Source organism: Rhopilema esculentum, chromosome 14, assembly GCF_057945365.1.
Source record: "Rhopilema esculentum isolate cy_ngs chromosome 14, ASM5794536v1, whole genome shotgun sequence".
NCBI classification, from domain to species: Eukaryota; Metazoa; Cnidaria; class Scyphozoa; order Rhizostomeae; family Rhizostomatidae; genus Rhopilema; species Rhopilema esculentum.
In genome coordinates, this window is record NC_142828.1 from 7,938,403 (window position 1) to 7,952,027 (window position 13,625).

The 13,625-nt window shown below is 36.6% G+C and overlaps 2 protein-coding genes across 4 annotated transcripts; one reads left to right on the forward strand and one right to left on the reverse strand.

Moving 5' to 3' along the window:
• Positions 1–136: 136 nt before the first annotated feature.
• LOC135696422 (uncharacterized) lies at positions 137–3,148 on the reverse strand. Of its 3 annotated transcripts, none has more exons than XM_065215811.2 (3): positions 2,941–3,148; positions 1,679–2,212; positions 137–1,292 (listed from the first exon to the last, which is right to left on the reverse strand). In XM_065215811.2, exons 2-3 carry the CDS (start codon positions 2,191–2,193, stop codon positions 1,058–1,060), a joined length of 750 nt encoding a protein of 249 aa, XP_065071883.2. In that variant the 5' UTR covers positions 2,194–2,212; positions 2,941–3,148; the 3' UTR covers positions 137–1,057. The 3 variants fall into 3 exon arrangements, with proteins under 3 accessions (XP_065071883.2, XP_065071882.2, XP_065071881.2); XM_065215810.2 differs by having other exon boundaries at positions 1,679–2,248; XM_065215809.2 differs by having other exon boundaries at positions 1,679–2,198; positions 2,941–3,144.
• A 3,711-nt stretch (positions 3,149–6,859) lies between these two features.
• Positions 6,860–12,701, forward strand: LOC148958558 (uncharacterized). Its single transcript, XM_089112363.1, has one exon. The coding sequence runs from the start codon at positions 8,436–8,438 to the stop codon at positions 11,790–11,792; it is 3,357 nt and encodes a 1,118-aa protein (XP_088968489.1). The 5' UTR covers positions 6,860–8,435; the 3' UTR covers positions 11,793–12,701.
• The last annotated feature ends 924 nt before the right edge of the window (positions 12,702–13,625 follow it).

Genomic DNA, 13,625 nt, shown 5'->3' on the forward strand with positions numbered 1-13,625 from the left:
ACTTTTTTGGTGTATAACAAACTAAGGACATCAAAATGTTTTTATACATTCTTTCGGTCATTTTTATGAAAGAAAAGTTCGTGTTTATAACTTTTAGAAAAGCAGTTTGACTTATCTCAGAAAGTGCAACAATAGATTTATTGAACACGATTTTAATAAACTAAGAACACGTTGAAATACAATCTTAATTCTAACACAGTTCATTTTCAACAGTTTTGCTAGGGCTTCGGTCCTGATCGTCTGGGAAGGAGAGGCTGTTGCGTGGCTGCGCAGCCAGGAACTTCCTGATATGTTCCATAATTTAATGCGATTATAGAATAGCAGCAAAAGGTTGAGAAAAGGTTTGCTTAAATTAGGATTATTTACATTTAGTCCACTCAACTGAAGAATCAAATGATATAAAATGGGTGATTAAAAACTACGCAAATAACAGGAATAACGACATTTTAAAGACATAAATAACGTTCTATTTCAAAATATCTAAATAAAATTTTTTCTTTAGAAACTTGATGTTTTCTTAGTATTGTTTCGAATTAAGCTAGTTAGTATGTTTTCAGATTCAGCTAAAAGAGATTCACAACCAAGGCCATCCCCTCCATCTCGTAAAAACACTATATACCTAAGTTGCGATGTTGGATATTTTTCTTGGAATGCGAAGGGTGAAACCCAGCAAAATAAAGCTTTGCTAATCTTTCGTATTAGTCGGTCTAGGTGTGATCTGGTCACCAATGCAAAATTGCAATATCGTGCACTGAGAGAAAAAAACAAAGGACGTGCTGTCATTGCAACATGCTGATGCGATGCTGCACCTTATCAAAGTGTTTATCTCACGGGACGGCATTTCTCGTACTAACGATTGTTGGTTATTTATAGACAATGTGATAAACCACCTCCCGGGTTCTAACGTCTCATCTTTAAACTGATGCAAGATATTTCATGTTTTTATTACTGAATACAGAAGTTTACTTGATTACTGAATTTATGGTCTAATTTCAATCCGCTAATACAGTCATCAGCGATAAATTATGAACACTAAAATTAAACACAAACGTTATTTTTACTTCTTGACAAACATAGCCAGGAATGATTCCTTTCTTAGCTCGCATTTACAGCCGACCTTTACTATCTCCTCGTATGGTTCCCAACCTTCGATAGCAGCGCCAAAGGCACCTCTATGACATCGGGCAGCACGCTTCAAGAATGTTAGTTTAATCGTCTGGTCCACGCAGCTGCCTTGTCCCTGCAAGCATGATCCTCCACCACATTTTGTCTCTATCACATATCGTGGAAACCTGTAAGATAAAAGACGTGGCTCTGATGTGCTTCTGTGTCATAATCACTTCACATCAACCATATCAGTCATAACATCCATTAAACATTAATCATCACCAATCACACCATGAATCAGACAGGCCACATCTTTTATATATATCAAATATATAAATCAACCATATTGTATGAATCAAGGTATTTCAATCGCACCAATCGTTTTGCATCATACATGTTACACCAATCACATCAGTTCAATCAAATTATTCAATCATCAATAACAGTATTTCAATGATATCAATCTTATCATATCGATCGTATGTCAATCATGTCCAATGAACTTATGAATCAATCGATTCAAATCTATTTATACCAAACGATCAAATCATGTAAGGATAGGTGTACATACCTGTCAGCAGGAAGAGTTCTGGTTTGAACACACGTTGTACACAGATTAATATTCCCATCGTAGGTAATATCTCCTTCCTGGACACAGCTCGGGCTCTTTTGAGCTTTGTTTGACCCCAACCTGTATAGGTATGATATGATGTCTTCGTTTCGTATCATCTGTTGCTTTTTAGCTTGGCCCATCAGGTTTGTGATACTGCGCTGACATGTCTTACTTATGAGTCTGTTAAAAGGACTTTTCTTTGTATTCCTGAGATGAGAGCTTGTTTTTTTTCTTTCCATCACAGTAACCATTTTTTTCATGTTTCTTTTAGCGGTCTCTTTGTCAAAAGCAACAAGATGCTTATTGTATCCGCCATACTCTTTTAACATTTTTTCTAAGTACTTGGGGCCAGCTCTTCTGCACCCAGAAGGCCTAAACGGATTCTCGATGACAGGCCGAAACGAATCCACTAATGACGTGCTCCATATGTATAGAAAGGTTACACCAATCACCTGAATGGCCAATGTCTTCATAACTCCTAGGAAAAAATGGCTGTGGTTTCGTAATTGTGGCCTGTTTCACGTTTGTCTAGAAGCAATGGATAATTTAAGGGACTTGGAAGTTATCTTTTAAAAAAATTTCTAAATTTTTGCCCGAATGTTATTACCCCAAAAAACTACCTACAATTTACTACTTATCGAGTCTTATTTACTGAATATTTTTCAGCAGCCAAATTTGGCTAGACAAACTCAACTTCCATTCTCAAAATGTTTCTAATGGCAAAATGGATTCTCAAACAAAATTCCAGCCATTCATTTTTAGCAATAAATTTAGAACAGTAAAAACAGGAATGAAGAGAGAAACAGCTTATCCCTGTAGTGGATGACATGAGAGGGAACTATGATAACGGGCTATGCTCGAAACGTCGTAAATTATTTTAATAAATTTTTCCTGGTACAATTTACCTACATTGATCGTTATTTAAATTCATCATATTGTACCGCACGCATTTTAGTATAACTATGACAAGGCCGAGATTCGCATTATCAGATTTTTACGCAACACATGTAAGCGTGTCCTTGGCAGTCAAAGCGACGCTTGCAAGGACTATTCTATAAACGAATTTTACCTACGCTTTGAATGAATTTTACCTACGTTGGAGGATGCAACTGGGCCTAAAAAGGCCTAAGGGCAAACAAAAATCGAGTATCAAAATTCTACACAAAGAAACAAGGTTTTGAAGCTTCACGTCAACTATGAACATAACTGTGTCAACTTACTTTTTTCAGGGGCTTTGCTCTTTGGTTTGTTGATCCTACACGTCTTTCGAGGTCTGCTTGAAAAAGCTCTTATTCGCAGATACAACAAGATCTTACTGCGAGCTGTGCAAGATCACAGTGCCTCAAATAACGGTACATCGGAATTGAAACATCATTCCTAAAAATAAAGCTGATTGCAGCCTTTCATCTCTCTGCTAGACACTTCCTTTGGTTAGACTCATTTCCTGAAACATCGCTCCTTGAGCTGAGCGTTTCCTCAGTATGATGTCACATCGCACCTCTCTTAAATCAAGGCAATTTTTTCTTCCTGTTTCTAAATACACTTTTTGCAAGAACAATTTTGTATGAACACGAGTCACAAAACTGTTCAAAATTTAAAAACAAATAAGGAACAAACTTATGCTGGTAATATAAAATGTACAAACATGTATCTTTCATGACAGTGCAAATGTTGTTAGTGAAACAATTACTAACCGAGCTATGTTTTTATCAGTAAAATATTGCCTCTTGTCTAAGTTTCTTTAACTTACACCCTAATAATTTCATGACAAACTAAGAACAATCCAGCCTCGACCTCAATTTATATTATTGGTTCTTATAAAAAAAAATGTAGAAAAATCATTTTAGGACAGGAACGTAACAGCAGGCAGAAACATTTCAAGCATTTTAAAGACAGCAAACTTTTGTCATAATCCAAAACAAAATGGTTACGAAGTTACCAGGAATGCTAAATTGTCACGAAGTTTACCAATGGATATTTACTATCTTTGGCTTTAGTATATGGAAATATTTGAGTTTGCAGTCATTGAAAACGCTCTAATTCCGGATTGATGGGACTTAAAATATTTATATGTATCCTGCAGGAACCAAGAAAACAGTTCGTAATAACGGGAGTTTGCTATACCGAATGTTCGTAAAACAGTGATTACACTCATTTTTTTTAAAAGAAACAAAGGTCGATGTTGAGTACTCCAGTTTATTAATGTTCTGGAAATTTCAACACTCATTGTTTCTTAAGATGTCGTAAATGATGTTATGAAATGTTTGTGACCCTTTTTATTATGTCAAGAGATTCGCTTCCATTCTGATGCTGTATTTAGATGTGGGAGGTTTATTTTTATCCCTTGTGTCTTAAGTTCCAGCCAGTTTCTTATAAAAAGTGAGTGTATTCCGAAAAAATTCGTTTAGTTCGTGATAGAGAGAAGATCGTTATAAGCACGATTCCACTTGTACGCTTAGCACACCGAAATAATTTTGACACCCTGCCCTTTCCAATCCATTTTTCTAATTTTCAACATTTTGGTGCCAATATTTTACATATCTTTTATGGATATATGCAATTCACAAATCATTAAAAAAATATAACTCAACCATTTACTTTTGACCATTTCTGGAAGAATTGAAAAGGCTTGTTACAGGATTTTATAAACAACAATAACATTACTATTGATAGCTTGAACGGTAGCAGACTCCATCGAAACAGACAAGGGAACATACTTCTTGCGAGAAACATAATTAATCATCTGCGGCAAACATGACAAGTGAGTAACATAATGCACAGTTTAACCATGATTGAGCCTTCATGCCCTTATAGTCAAAAAGCTAATCATTCATTTATAACCCAAGGAGAACATGATGATTTAAACGAAAAAACTCAAAATAAACAGAGCTCTATCGCAGTAATAGATAGGGCTTTAAATGAAGAAACTAATTTCAGTTCAATAAGAGTAAAAAATCTTAAAAAGATAATTATAGGACACATTAACATAAATTCTATTCCTGCTAAACTTTCTAGTATTATGGAAATCATAAAAGGAAAATTAGATATTTTTTTATCTCAGAAACAAAGATAGACGAATCCTTCCCAACTTCTCAGTTTTCTGCTGAGGAGTTTAGGAAGCCCTCTAGACGTGACAGAAAAATTGGAGCTGGAGGATTACTACTTTATGTGAATGAAAATATTCCAGCTAAAGAATTAAGAAATATCAACCCAGCAAATGATATAGAAACTATTTCCGTTGAAGTTAATTTTAAAAAACAAAAAAGGATAATGATTGGAATCTATCACTCTCCAAACCAACATGACATCTATGTTCTTCATGAATTAGGTTAGTTATTGGATTTCTATTCACGAATCTTTGAAAGAATTCTAATACTTGGGGACTTTAATATGGAACCTGGTTCTTCTAACATAGACAATTTTATGGGAAACTATGATCTATATAATCTGATAAAAGAGCCATCATACTACAAAAGTAATCCACCAAAATGCTATGACTTGATCTTAACAAACAAGAAATACAGCTATATAAATACAGGTACATATGAGACAGGTTTGTCTGACCACCATAAGCTAACCTATACTGTACTAAAAACTGAATTCGTAAAATCTGAACCCACTTCTATTTCATACAGATGCTAAAAAACTTCTTCTACCGATTAATTTAACGAGGATCTTCAATTTAATATAGCTAGAATACCTAAAGAAAATGTATCGTAGAATGTTTTCAATCAAACTCTAGATTTCTATTCTCGATAAACATGCCCCTCCGAAGAAAAAATTATTGAGAGCAAATAATACGCCTTTCATGAATAAAGATATAAGAAAATTGATAATGCTGAGATCGAAGGCAAAAAGAGAGTGCAACAACAAAACCGCAACAGTCTCTAACCGGGAGCAGTACAAAACAGTCAGAAATAAATGTGTTGAATTAATAAGACGCACTACAAGAAGGTATTTCGAAAATTTAGATGTAAAATTCGTCAAGGATAATAAAAGATTCTGGAGAACTATCCAGCCTTTATTAAATGATAAAAATACAAAAGCAAATAAAATCATACTGATAGAGAACGATAAAATCCTGTCTGACAGCAAAGTAGTAGCACAGACGTTGAATAATCATTTCGTAAATATTACTGAAAGCCTCAATATAGCCCGACCTTTATCTGATAATGTGCAACAGACGTTTGACAAAAGGACAGCCTCGTTCTTAAAATGGCAAAAGACGTTGTCTCTGGACCACTAGCTGAAATATTCAATCGATCTCTTTCTGATAAAACATTTCCTTTTCTATGAAAATGGCTCATGTGTGCCCTATTTCCAAAAAGGAGATTAAACTAGTAATGAGAATTAAAGACCAATTTTTGTGATTGGATGGAAACAAAGCAAGGACTTCCTCAAGAATCGATCTTAAGCCCGTTGCTTTTCAATATTTACTTAATTGATATTTTTCTGCATTTGAACAAAAGCAACTTATGCAACTATGCAGATGACAATACAATTTGACTGTCAAGTTAAACTTTGGGGAGTAGCACTTGCCCATCAACTTAGATTAGAAAAACATATTAAAGTTTTTTGCAAAGAAGCTGGGAAAAAGGTAAATGCTCTAGCTAGGATTGTTTCGTATATGGGCGAATCCAGCTGAATTCTTTCAATGAAAACGTTCATCATATTTTATTTACTGTCTTCTTATTTGGATGTTTTGCAGTAGGAAAAGTAATAGCCGGACAAACCGGATTCACGAAAGAGCAATGAGAATAGCTCATGATGATTATGAATCAACTTTTTAACAACTTTTAATAAATAATAAAACAATAACTTCTCATAAGAAAAATTTACAATATCTTGCGATAGAAATTTACAAAACATTTAACGGTTTGAATCCACCTTTTAGGGATGAAATATTTTCCATAAATGAATGCCTATATTAATCAAGAAACTCCCAATTCATAACAGGGGAGCCACATTACACAATACATGGATTCGATACCGTATCATACAGATGTAGCCAAAAATGGAACTCAGTTTCAAACGAGATAAAGTACTCCCCTATTTTACGAATATTCAAGAAAAAATCTCAGAATTTACATCGTTTAATTGCACTTGTAATACGTTAGCAACATCTGTTATATTTGATTTACATTATATTTAGCGCTGCTGATTTAAATTAGTTGGTTTTAATTGGCTTGAGTATGCATAGCTAGAAATTTTACCAACTTTTAATAAAGAAAGAAAAAAACAAGCTGTCCGGTGCAAGTCGGAAAATGAGGAGGCTAAAGGCAAATGAATTACTTACAACAGAAGATTTTGCGAAATATTTATTTAGTTTTGCAACACGGGGGGGGGGGGGGGGGGGCATTCATTATCATTGTTGTCATGGTTAAAACATTTAAGTTGCTAGTTTTCTTATTGTTTGGTATTCTCTTGTGTAAAATCGTTCTTATATTTCTTAATAAATTACGGTCTCCTAAGGCATAACAATTTGCTGATGTTGATAAGGGTACTTTTCGGTGTCCTTTGGGAGCTTGACATAAAAGCATTTATTTTCACGATGACAGTTTCATACAGATTGCACGATTTCTCAAAGACACGCTTGATGCGATCATCAGACAAGGCAAATACGATCTTAGGTGATGTTTTTTATCGACTTTTAGCTTCTCCTGTACTGTGCTTTGTTTTGTTTGAATATGCTGCATCGTAACACCAGGATCAATCAAGCTACATTTCATGTATTTAATACGGCGTAGTGTTTTATCAAAACAAGGTGGTCGACTTTATTTGTCAATAATCATTATTTTGCAAACAAATAATCAAATTGATCATGGAAAATAGCGGTCATCTTCGAGCTTTTCGCCTCTAAATCGTGTCCCATTTACTGTAAGCAGTTTTTTTTTCTTTTGCACAACATATTATTTTAAGAAAATAAAGGATTAAAAGAATTGGAATTCAGGTCTATTGAAAAAAATCTTGAAACAGCTGTTATCGATGTTGTTGTCGACTTTTTGTTTATTAAGATGCCATATGGCTGCTGATTGCGTTTTCAATGTCAAAAGTTAATAGGGAGTTTGATGTGTTCCTCAGCAGTGGTTTTTAGCTCCAATGCTGTTGGTTGTTGAATGACTATGCTTACAATGCTAGTACCTGTCATTAAATCAAACTTACCAATATATTTTAAGTTCCTGTGAATTTCTTAATAGACCTTTTAGCAGACTTCATCCTTAATGAACAATGGCTATTAAAAATACATGTGCTTTCACATTTCGATTTAGTCGGAAATAAATTGTCATAGAAAAAGTGAATTAAGAATTGATGGTGATGAATTAAAATGCTATTGATGTCCTTCGAAACCAAGTCTTTTGTTTACAGATGCTTATATTCTGATGCCATAACAACGATTATTTTAATATACCTGAGTATTTTTGATCCAGACGCAATCTACATTTGTGTTGAGGAATTTTACTGCAAGGTGTGAGATTAAGCTTGTTGACGAATAATCAGATATATGTGAAAAGATTTCGTTTGAAATTAGTTCTCGCCAGTGCTGCACAGATTTGTACAGAGAATCACAAAGATGTAACCGATGGGAAGGAGTCCCTGCTCTTTCGTACACCGTGAAATCCAGATTGAGTGAATAAAGATATAGAAAATTTCATTATCCAAGAAATATATTCTTGCTTATCAGACAATCGTTGTTCTTCCTAAGCAAGTTACGATAATGGCAAGCAGAAAAGAATCTGTTATGTCGATGATTCAGCTGGATGTTGAAACAGACACAACGACAACTCGACATACGCAATGGCGAAGGCTTTCTAGAAAACGCAGGCGTACTCTTATTAAGCGAGCTCTACGTAAATTGGAGCAAGAAGCTGGTGAGAAGTATGTCAGGATTGGCATGGACGATTATAGCCACGTTCAGAGCCTGGTTTATAGTGAATTGCCGTTCAACCCTAATGGGCATCATTGCTCTTGCAACTGTCTAGATGAAGTCAGAGATGACCCAGAGCTTGAGGTGTATGGTTGGAATTATGGCAGACTATTAAAAAGCTCAGAACAAGGATATTACGGTGATAATGAAGAAGACAGAGACGATGTTCTGCTAAGTGAGTATAGCGCGACACTTAGTGCCTTAGGATCACCAGAGAAAGGCCTTATTAAGACAGAGCGCTCATCAAGGAAGAGTTTCTTTGAATCCATGGATGGATACGATGCACAGAACATGGGTGACGACTCTGCTAGGAGTACAATGGGCGGTACTCTTGAATTGAAGCCTGGAAGTGAAGCAACGGCTGTTCAGGAAAGTCCGCGCAATGAAATGACAGATGCAAGCAGATTCAGTATACACTCGTTTGCAAATCATAATGGCTCACCTGAAACAGTTTCTGAAGCTGTAACAGAAAGAATCGACTTAGACAAGGAAAAAACCTTTAGAAGCATCTATTCTAGCCGAGATACTGGCCGTAGTGGTATCTCTAGAAACAAAAGCCGCGCAGGTTCCAAAAAAGGCTGTTATTGTGATAGATTTGCGGTAGGCAGCAAAACCACCAGAAGATCCATAGCAAGCGGTATGTCTAGGTTGTCTTCGAGAACTGCATGCAGCAAGTGTCAACATTTTTTGAGTGCGGTCGATAACTTAAGACACCTAAATTCCAGCCGTCAAATTACTTTAGCGAAGGAAGAGGGGTTGCTTAGGAGCAAGATATTTGGATTACGTCAACAACTAAAGCATTATGATGATGTCATACAGAGAAATGATTATAATACCATACAGAGCAAGGTGAAGAGAAAACTCCAAATACGAGATGCACAGCAAAAGAAAGCATTGTTGCTATCAGATAACCTAAAGTTGATGAAAGTTGAAGAGCTGTTGTACAGGAAAAATAACGAGATATTGAAGGAACGCCTTGCTGAGGAAGGAGGATCGAGCCAAGCAGACGATGCATTAGGCGAAGAAGAAACCGGAAAAGAGTACGATCAAAATTTTAATTTCACTTTTAAACAGAGTGGTTTTAACCGAAGTCCACGGAAAACCGGCAAAAATCATCGAGGTACTGGCTTGCCAGCTGTCATGGAGGAGAACGAAGAAGATGTAAGGGAAGGCCACTCCTCGAATGGAAAACGTCCTATCAGTTATGTTGAAAATCATGCAGTCCCTTCCTTTGATGATCCTTATGAGATTTTGTTTATCAATCATAGTGACAACGAAGCGGAAAGCAAGAGTAAAAACTATACCAATGGTGATAATAATTATGATGATGAGGATGGTGAAGATATCTTTATGAGAACATGGCCTGCATATAAGCGTGATTCCCTAAAACTTGGCTTTTGGGGAGCAGATGGGAGGGACAGTGTTGCTAGCAACAAAACAGTCAAGTTGAAAAAGCCAGTGAAGGCTGACCCAGTCAGAAGAATAGTTCATCGTTTAGATAGTGGTTTGTCCTATGGAATATCCTCTACGGAAAGTGAGTTGGTGGCTGATGAGTCCTTTCTAGAAATCAAGGATAAAATCGATGAACAAAAAATTTCAGGCAGTTATCTTCCGGAAGATGAATATTACAAACCGTTAGTTGAAAGACAAAGATCATTTGGGGATATAATAAAGAATGTAATTAAAAAGGAAATTGCAAGGCGTGCTTCTGATGACTCAGGAAAAACAGTTAATGCAGGACATATGTTTGAAGATGAAGAGATAAAAAACAAATTGAAAAAGGAATTGACAAGAAGAAGAAGTTTGAGTCAAATTGAAGGTAATCATAATGATCTCGTTGGAGAAGCCGAGAAAAAGAGTGAGAAGTTACTCCAGGAGCTTAGGGAAAATTACGGCAAAGGTGCAAATGATGTTACTGAAGATGCAAGCTCTGTTAGTACACCTTTGAAAAAAATCTCCGAAAAATCAGAAGAACGAAAACATGAAGAAGAAATGGGCGATGAAGATATTGGTGAATCTGCCAAAATGCCAAAGCCTGGAAGATTTGTTGATCTATCTACACTGAGAACACTGGCACAGAAACACCAAACATTGCAATCTCTTGGAAGATTAGAAGAGGAAGAGTATAAGCTATCTTCTGGGGTTGAAAAACTTAACACTTACAGGAAAAGCGAGGCAAGGGCGAGGGTACAAAGCCAAGAATCACAGCAGGGTTATCATGTTGACACAGAGCTACCATTGTCAGCAAAAGAAAAGAAATTTTCGATTCCTGCCCCACAGAATATACAGTCAAAACTTGAAGAAAAAATAGCTGAAAACGATAAGAAAATATCCCGTATTGATTTTGAATATGACATGATGCGTGATTTGAGATTTCTGATCCTTAATCAAAACATGAATCGAGCATTTACATGGTCCTATCTGAAAGCGGCACCTCCCTACTTGAAAAAGAAATGGCAGGGCAGAATAAAAAGAGGGTTTTTGAGGGGTGTGAAGGAGCAAAAGCTCAATGAAGTTCAACTAGAGAAGGTTGAGGATGTTACGTTAAAAAATATTGACCGCAGTCAAATTCACAAAGTCACGTTGACAAATGAACAGAAGAAAAGGCGAAAATCCACAGACCAATCAGGATCGCGTGCTCTATCACAGTCGAGCAGGTCATTAAGCAGACGAAGACAGTCAGAAAATTCAACTGAACCTAACACTAGTGATTCGGGATACACGCTTCCTCCACTTAAGTTGCCTAACTCCCGAGAATCGTCGCCAGTGTTGACAAGTTACGACAGAAGACAAAGTACTGCCAACGCGGACGGTGTAAAATCCTTGAAAGGTGCATTCAGAAAGTTAAGCTTACGGCATAAATTTATCGAAAAGACGGGACTGATGAGAAACGTTATCAAACTTAGCTCATACTCCAAGAATGAAGGGAGTGAGATCGAGGGCTTTCTTATGCCTGCGAGTGATCGGTCTCGTGCTGGCAGCGAGTCTGAGGAGCGTTTCACATCGAGGCTGAAGCAGCAGCAAAGACGTCACAGCATTGCAACACAGAACTTTGCATCAAGTGATCCATTATCAGGGAGACTCTCTGTCAATTCTGTCGATAAAAGAAGAAAGCTTAGCCTTATGCAACCAATTAGTGAATTTTGAACAAGAATATTTTGCACTCCTTTTAATGTTAACGACTTTTGCTTAATCCCAACTTGTCAATTGCATGCTATTATGTTGATGCTTTTGAAGGGGATGTAATTTAGTTCGCCTTAGCGTTTTGCAGTAACCAAATATCAGCAAGGATACCAGAAATGGTTTTAGCTAAAAAGATCTTTTGATGTTTGTTCGTTCGTATGATGATTTTCGTGGGTTTGAAGACATTCCCAACCGCATGTATTATCCTAATGCCAAGTAAGCCTCTTTTTATACCCTAAGGGGTTGGACCAAGCATTAGTATTGAAGCAATGAAATGTCATTTAGGCCATTTATGCCTAGTCGATAAGATTAAAGGCATTCAATATTTTTTAATGAAAGAAAATGACCATACCTTTAGTTCAGCAATTTTTGGGGGCTGCAGATCCTAGACCCACCCCAACTTCCGACGGCTTTCTCAGAATTAGCTGCAACAGCCCTCATAGTACATAGCCCTTTTCGTGATTGCCAAGCTGCTCAAGATTTAATTCAATTGATTATGACATAGACATCCCATACCCCTTTTTGGCTTTTATCATTGTCCTGTGAAATACTGAAGATCAAAGTGGCTTATTTCGCAATTTTTAGACTCTGCAATTTCGAAACAAGTCACTATTGGTCTGGTAATAGTATTTTTGATACGACTCCTGTGGTTTTTGAAGACGAATGCATCTCAGTCAAATTTACAGCAAAAGAATTAGATATAGCCTATCGGATCTTTACAGAATTAACTGAATTTTCAAGGCACCAGCAACAAACGGGGAAAAATTAACCTTGTATTTTGAGTGTTCTCTAAATGTTCATATAACAGTGTATAACAGTGTTTAGCAGTGTACAGTGTCTTTAAACATTCATATAAATGCAAAGCTGCGCTTCCAGGAGACTGTTTCTGTAATGTTCTAAACGAGGCTATTGTATAACGAGGTTTATTATTATGTAACACAAGTAACAGAAGCACGTCTCTATTTCGACCGTACTCAAATTGATGCCTTTAATCATGGGCTCTGACGCAGGTTGGAAAGTTGAGGGACTAGGGGAGATTTTGACAAACAGAAAATAGCCTGAGCATGTTCAATTACAACAGCTATACTTTTGTCGTTTGGGGTCCCCCCTTGATTTTTAGGACGTTACTGCTTTGTCGATCTCAAGCTCACCCCCTGCTCCTTGGATAAAACGAATTTTTGAAGGGGCCGAAAACCCTTTAGTGCCGTCCATTTGAATAAAAATCTTAACACTAGGTTTCTGCTATATCTTATGGTCAAGTCATAGTGGAAGCCTGTTGCTCTAACTCTTTGTTCATGTTTATTACAATCACGTGATCTAAGTAAGGGGACGCGTAAAGGATTGTTGTTGAGTTTTGAATGTTTCTCGAGAATGTTGGTAATTTTACAATCTATTCTGTTCTGATATTATTAAAACTATGATCAGCTCATATTGTGCAGTTCAGGGATGAGGCATTTCTGTCATCACTCTTACTTGGGAGTAAGATTTCTTAGAACTTCGTGACGCAATTGGCAAGAATTTTTGGCTTGGATAAACGGTATAAAAAGATTTACACGACTGCAAACAATTATTTTGAGCGTCAAATTGAATCTGGAGATGTTTTTATTTGCGAGAAAATCGGCGTGGGGAAAAATGAGATGGGTTAGTTGCAGCTCCCCTTCTCAGACAAAACTGTCACATTTCCGGCTCCACTCGGACAGTTCTATCTCAATGTAGAAACGATTTTCGGGGAAGATCAATGCTTAGCCCCCCTAAACGTCGAACATCCGCTACGTGCCTGGATAAGAGTTTTTAAAC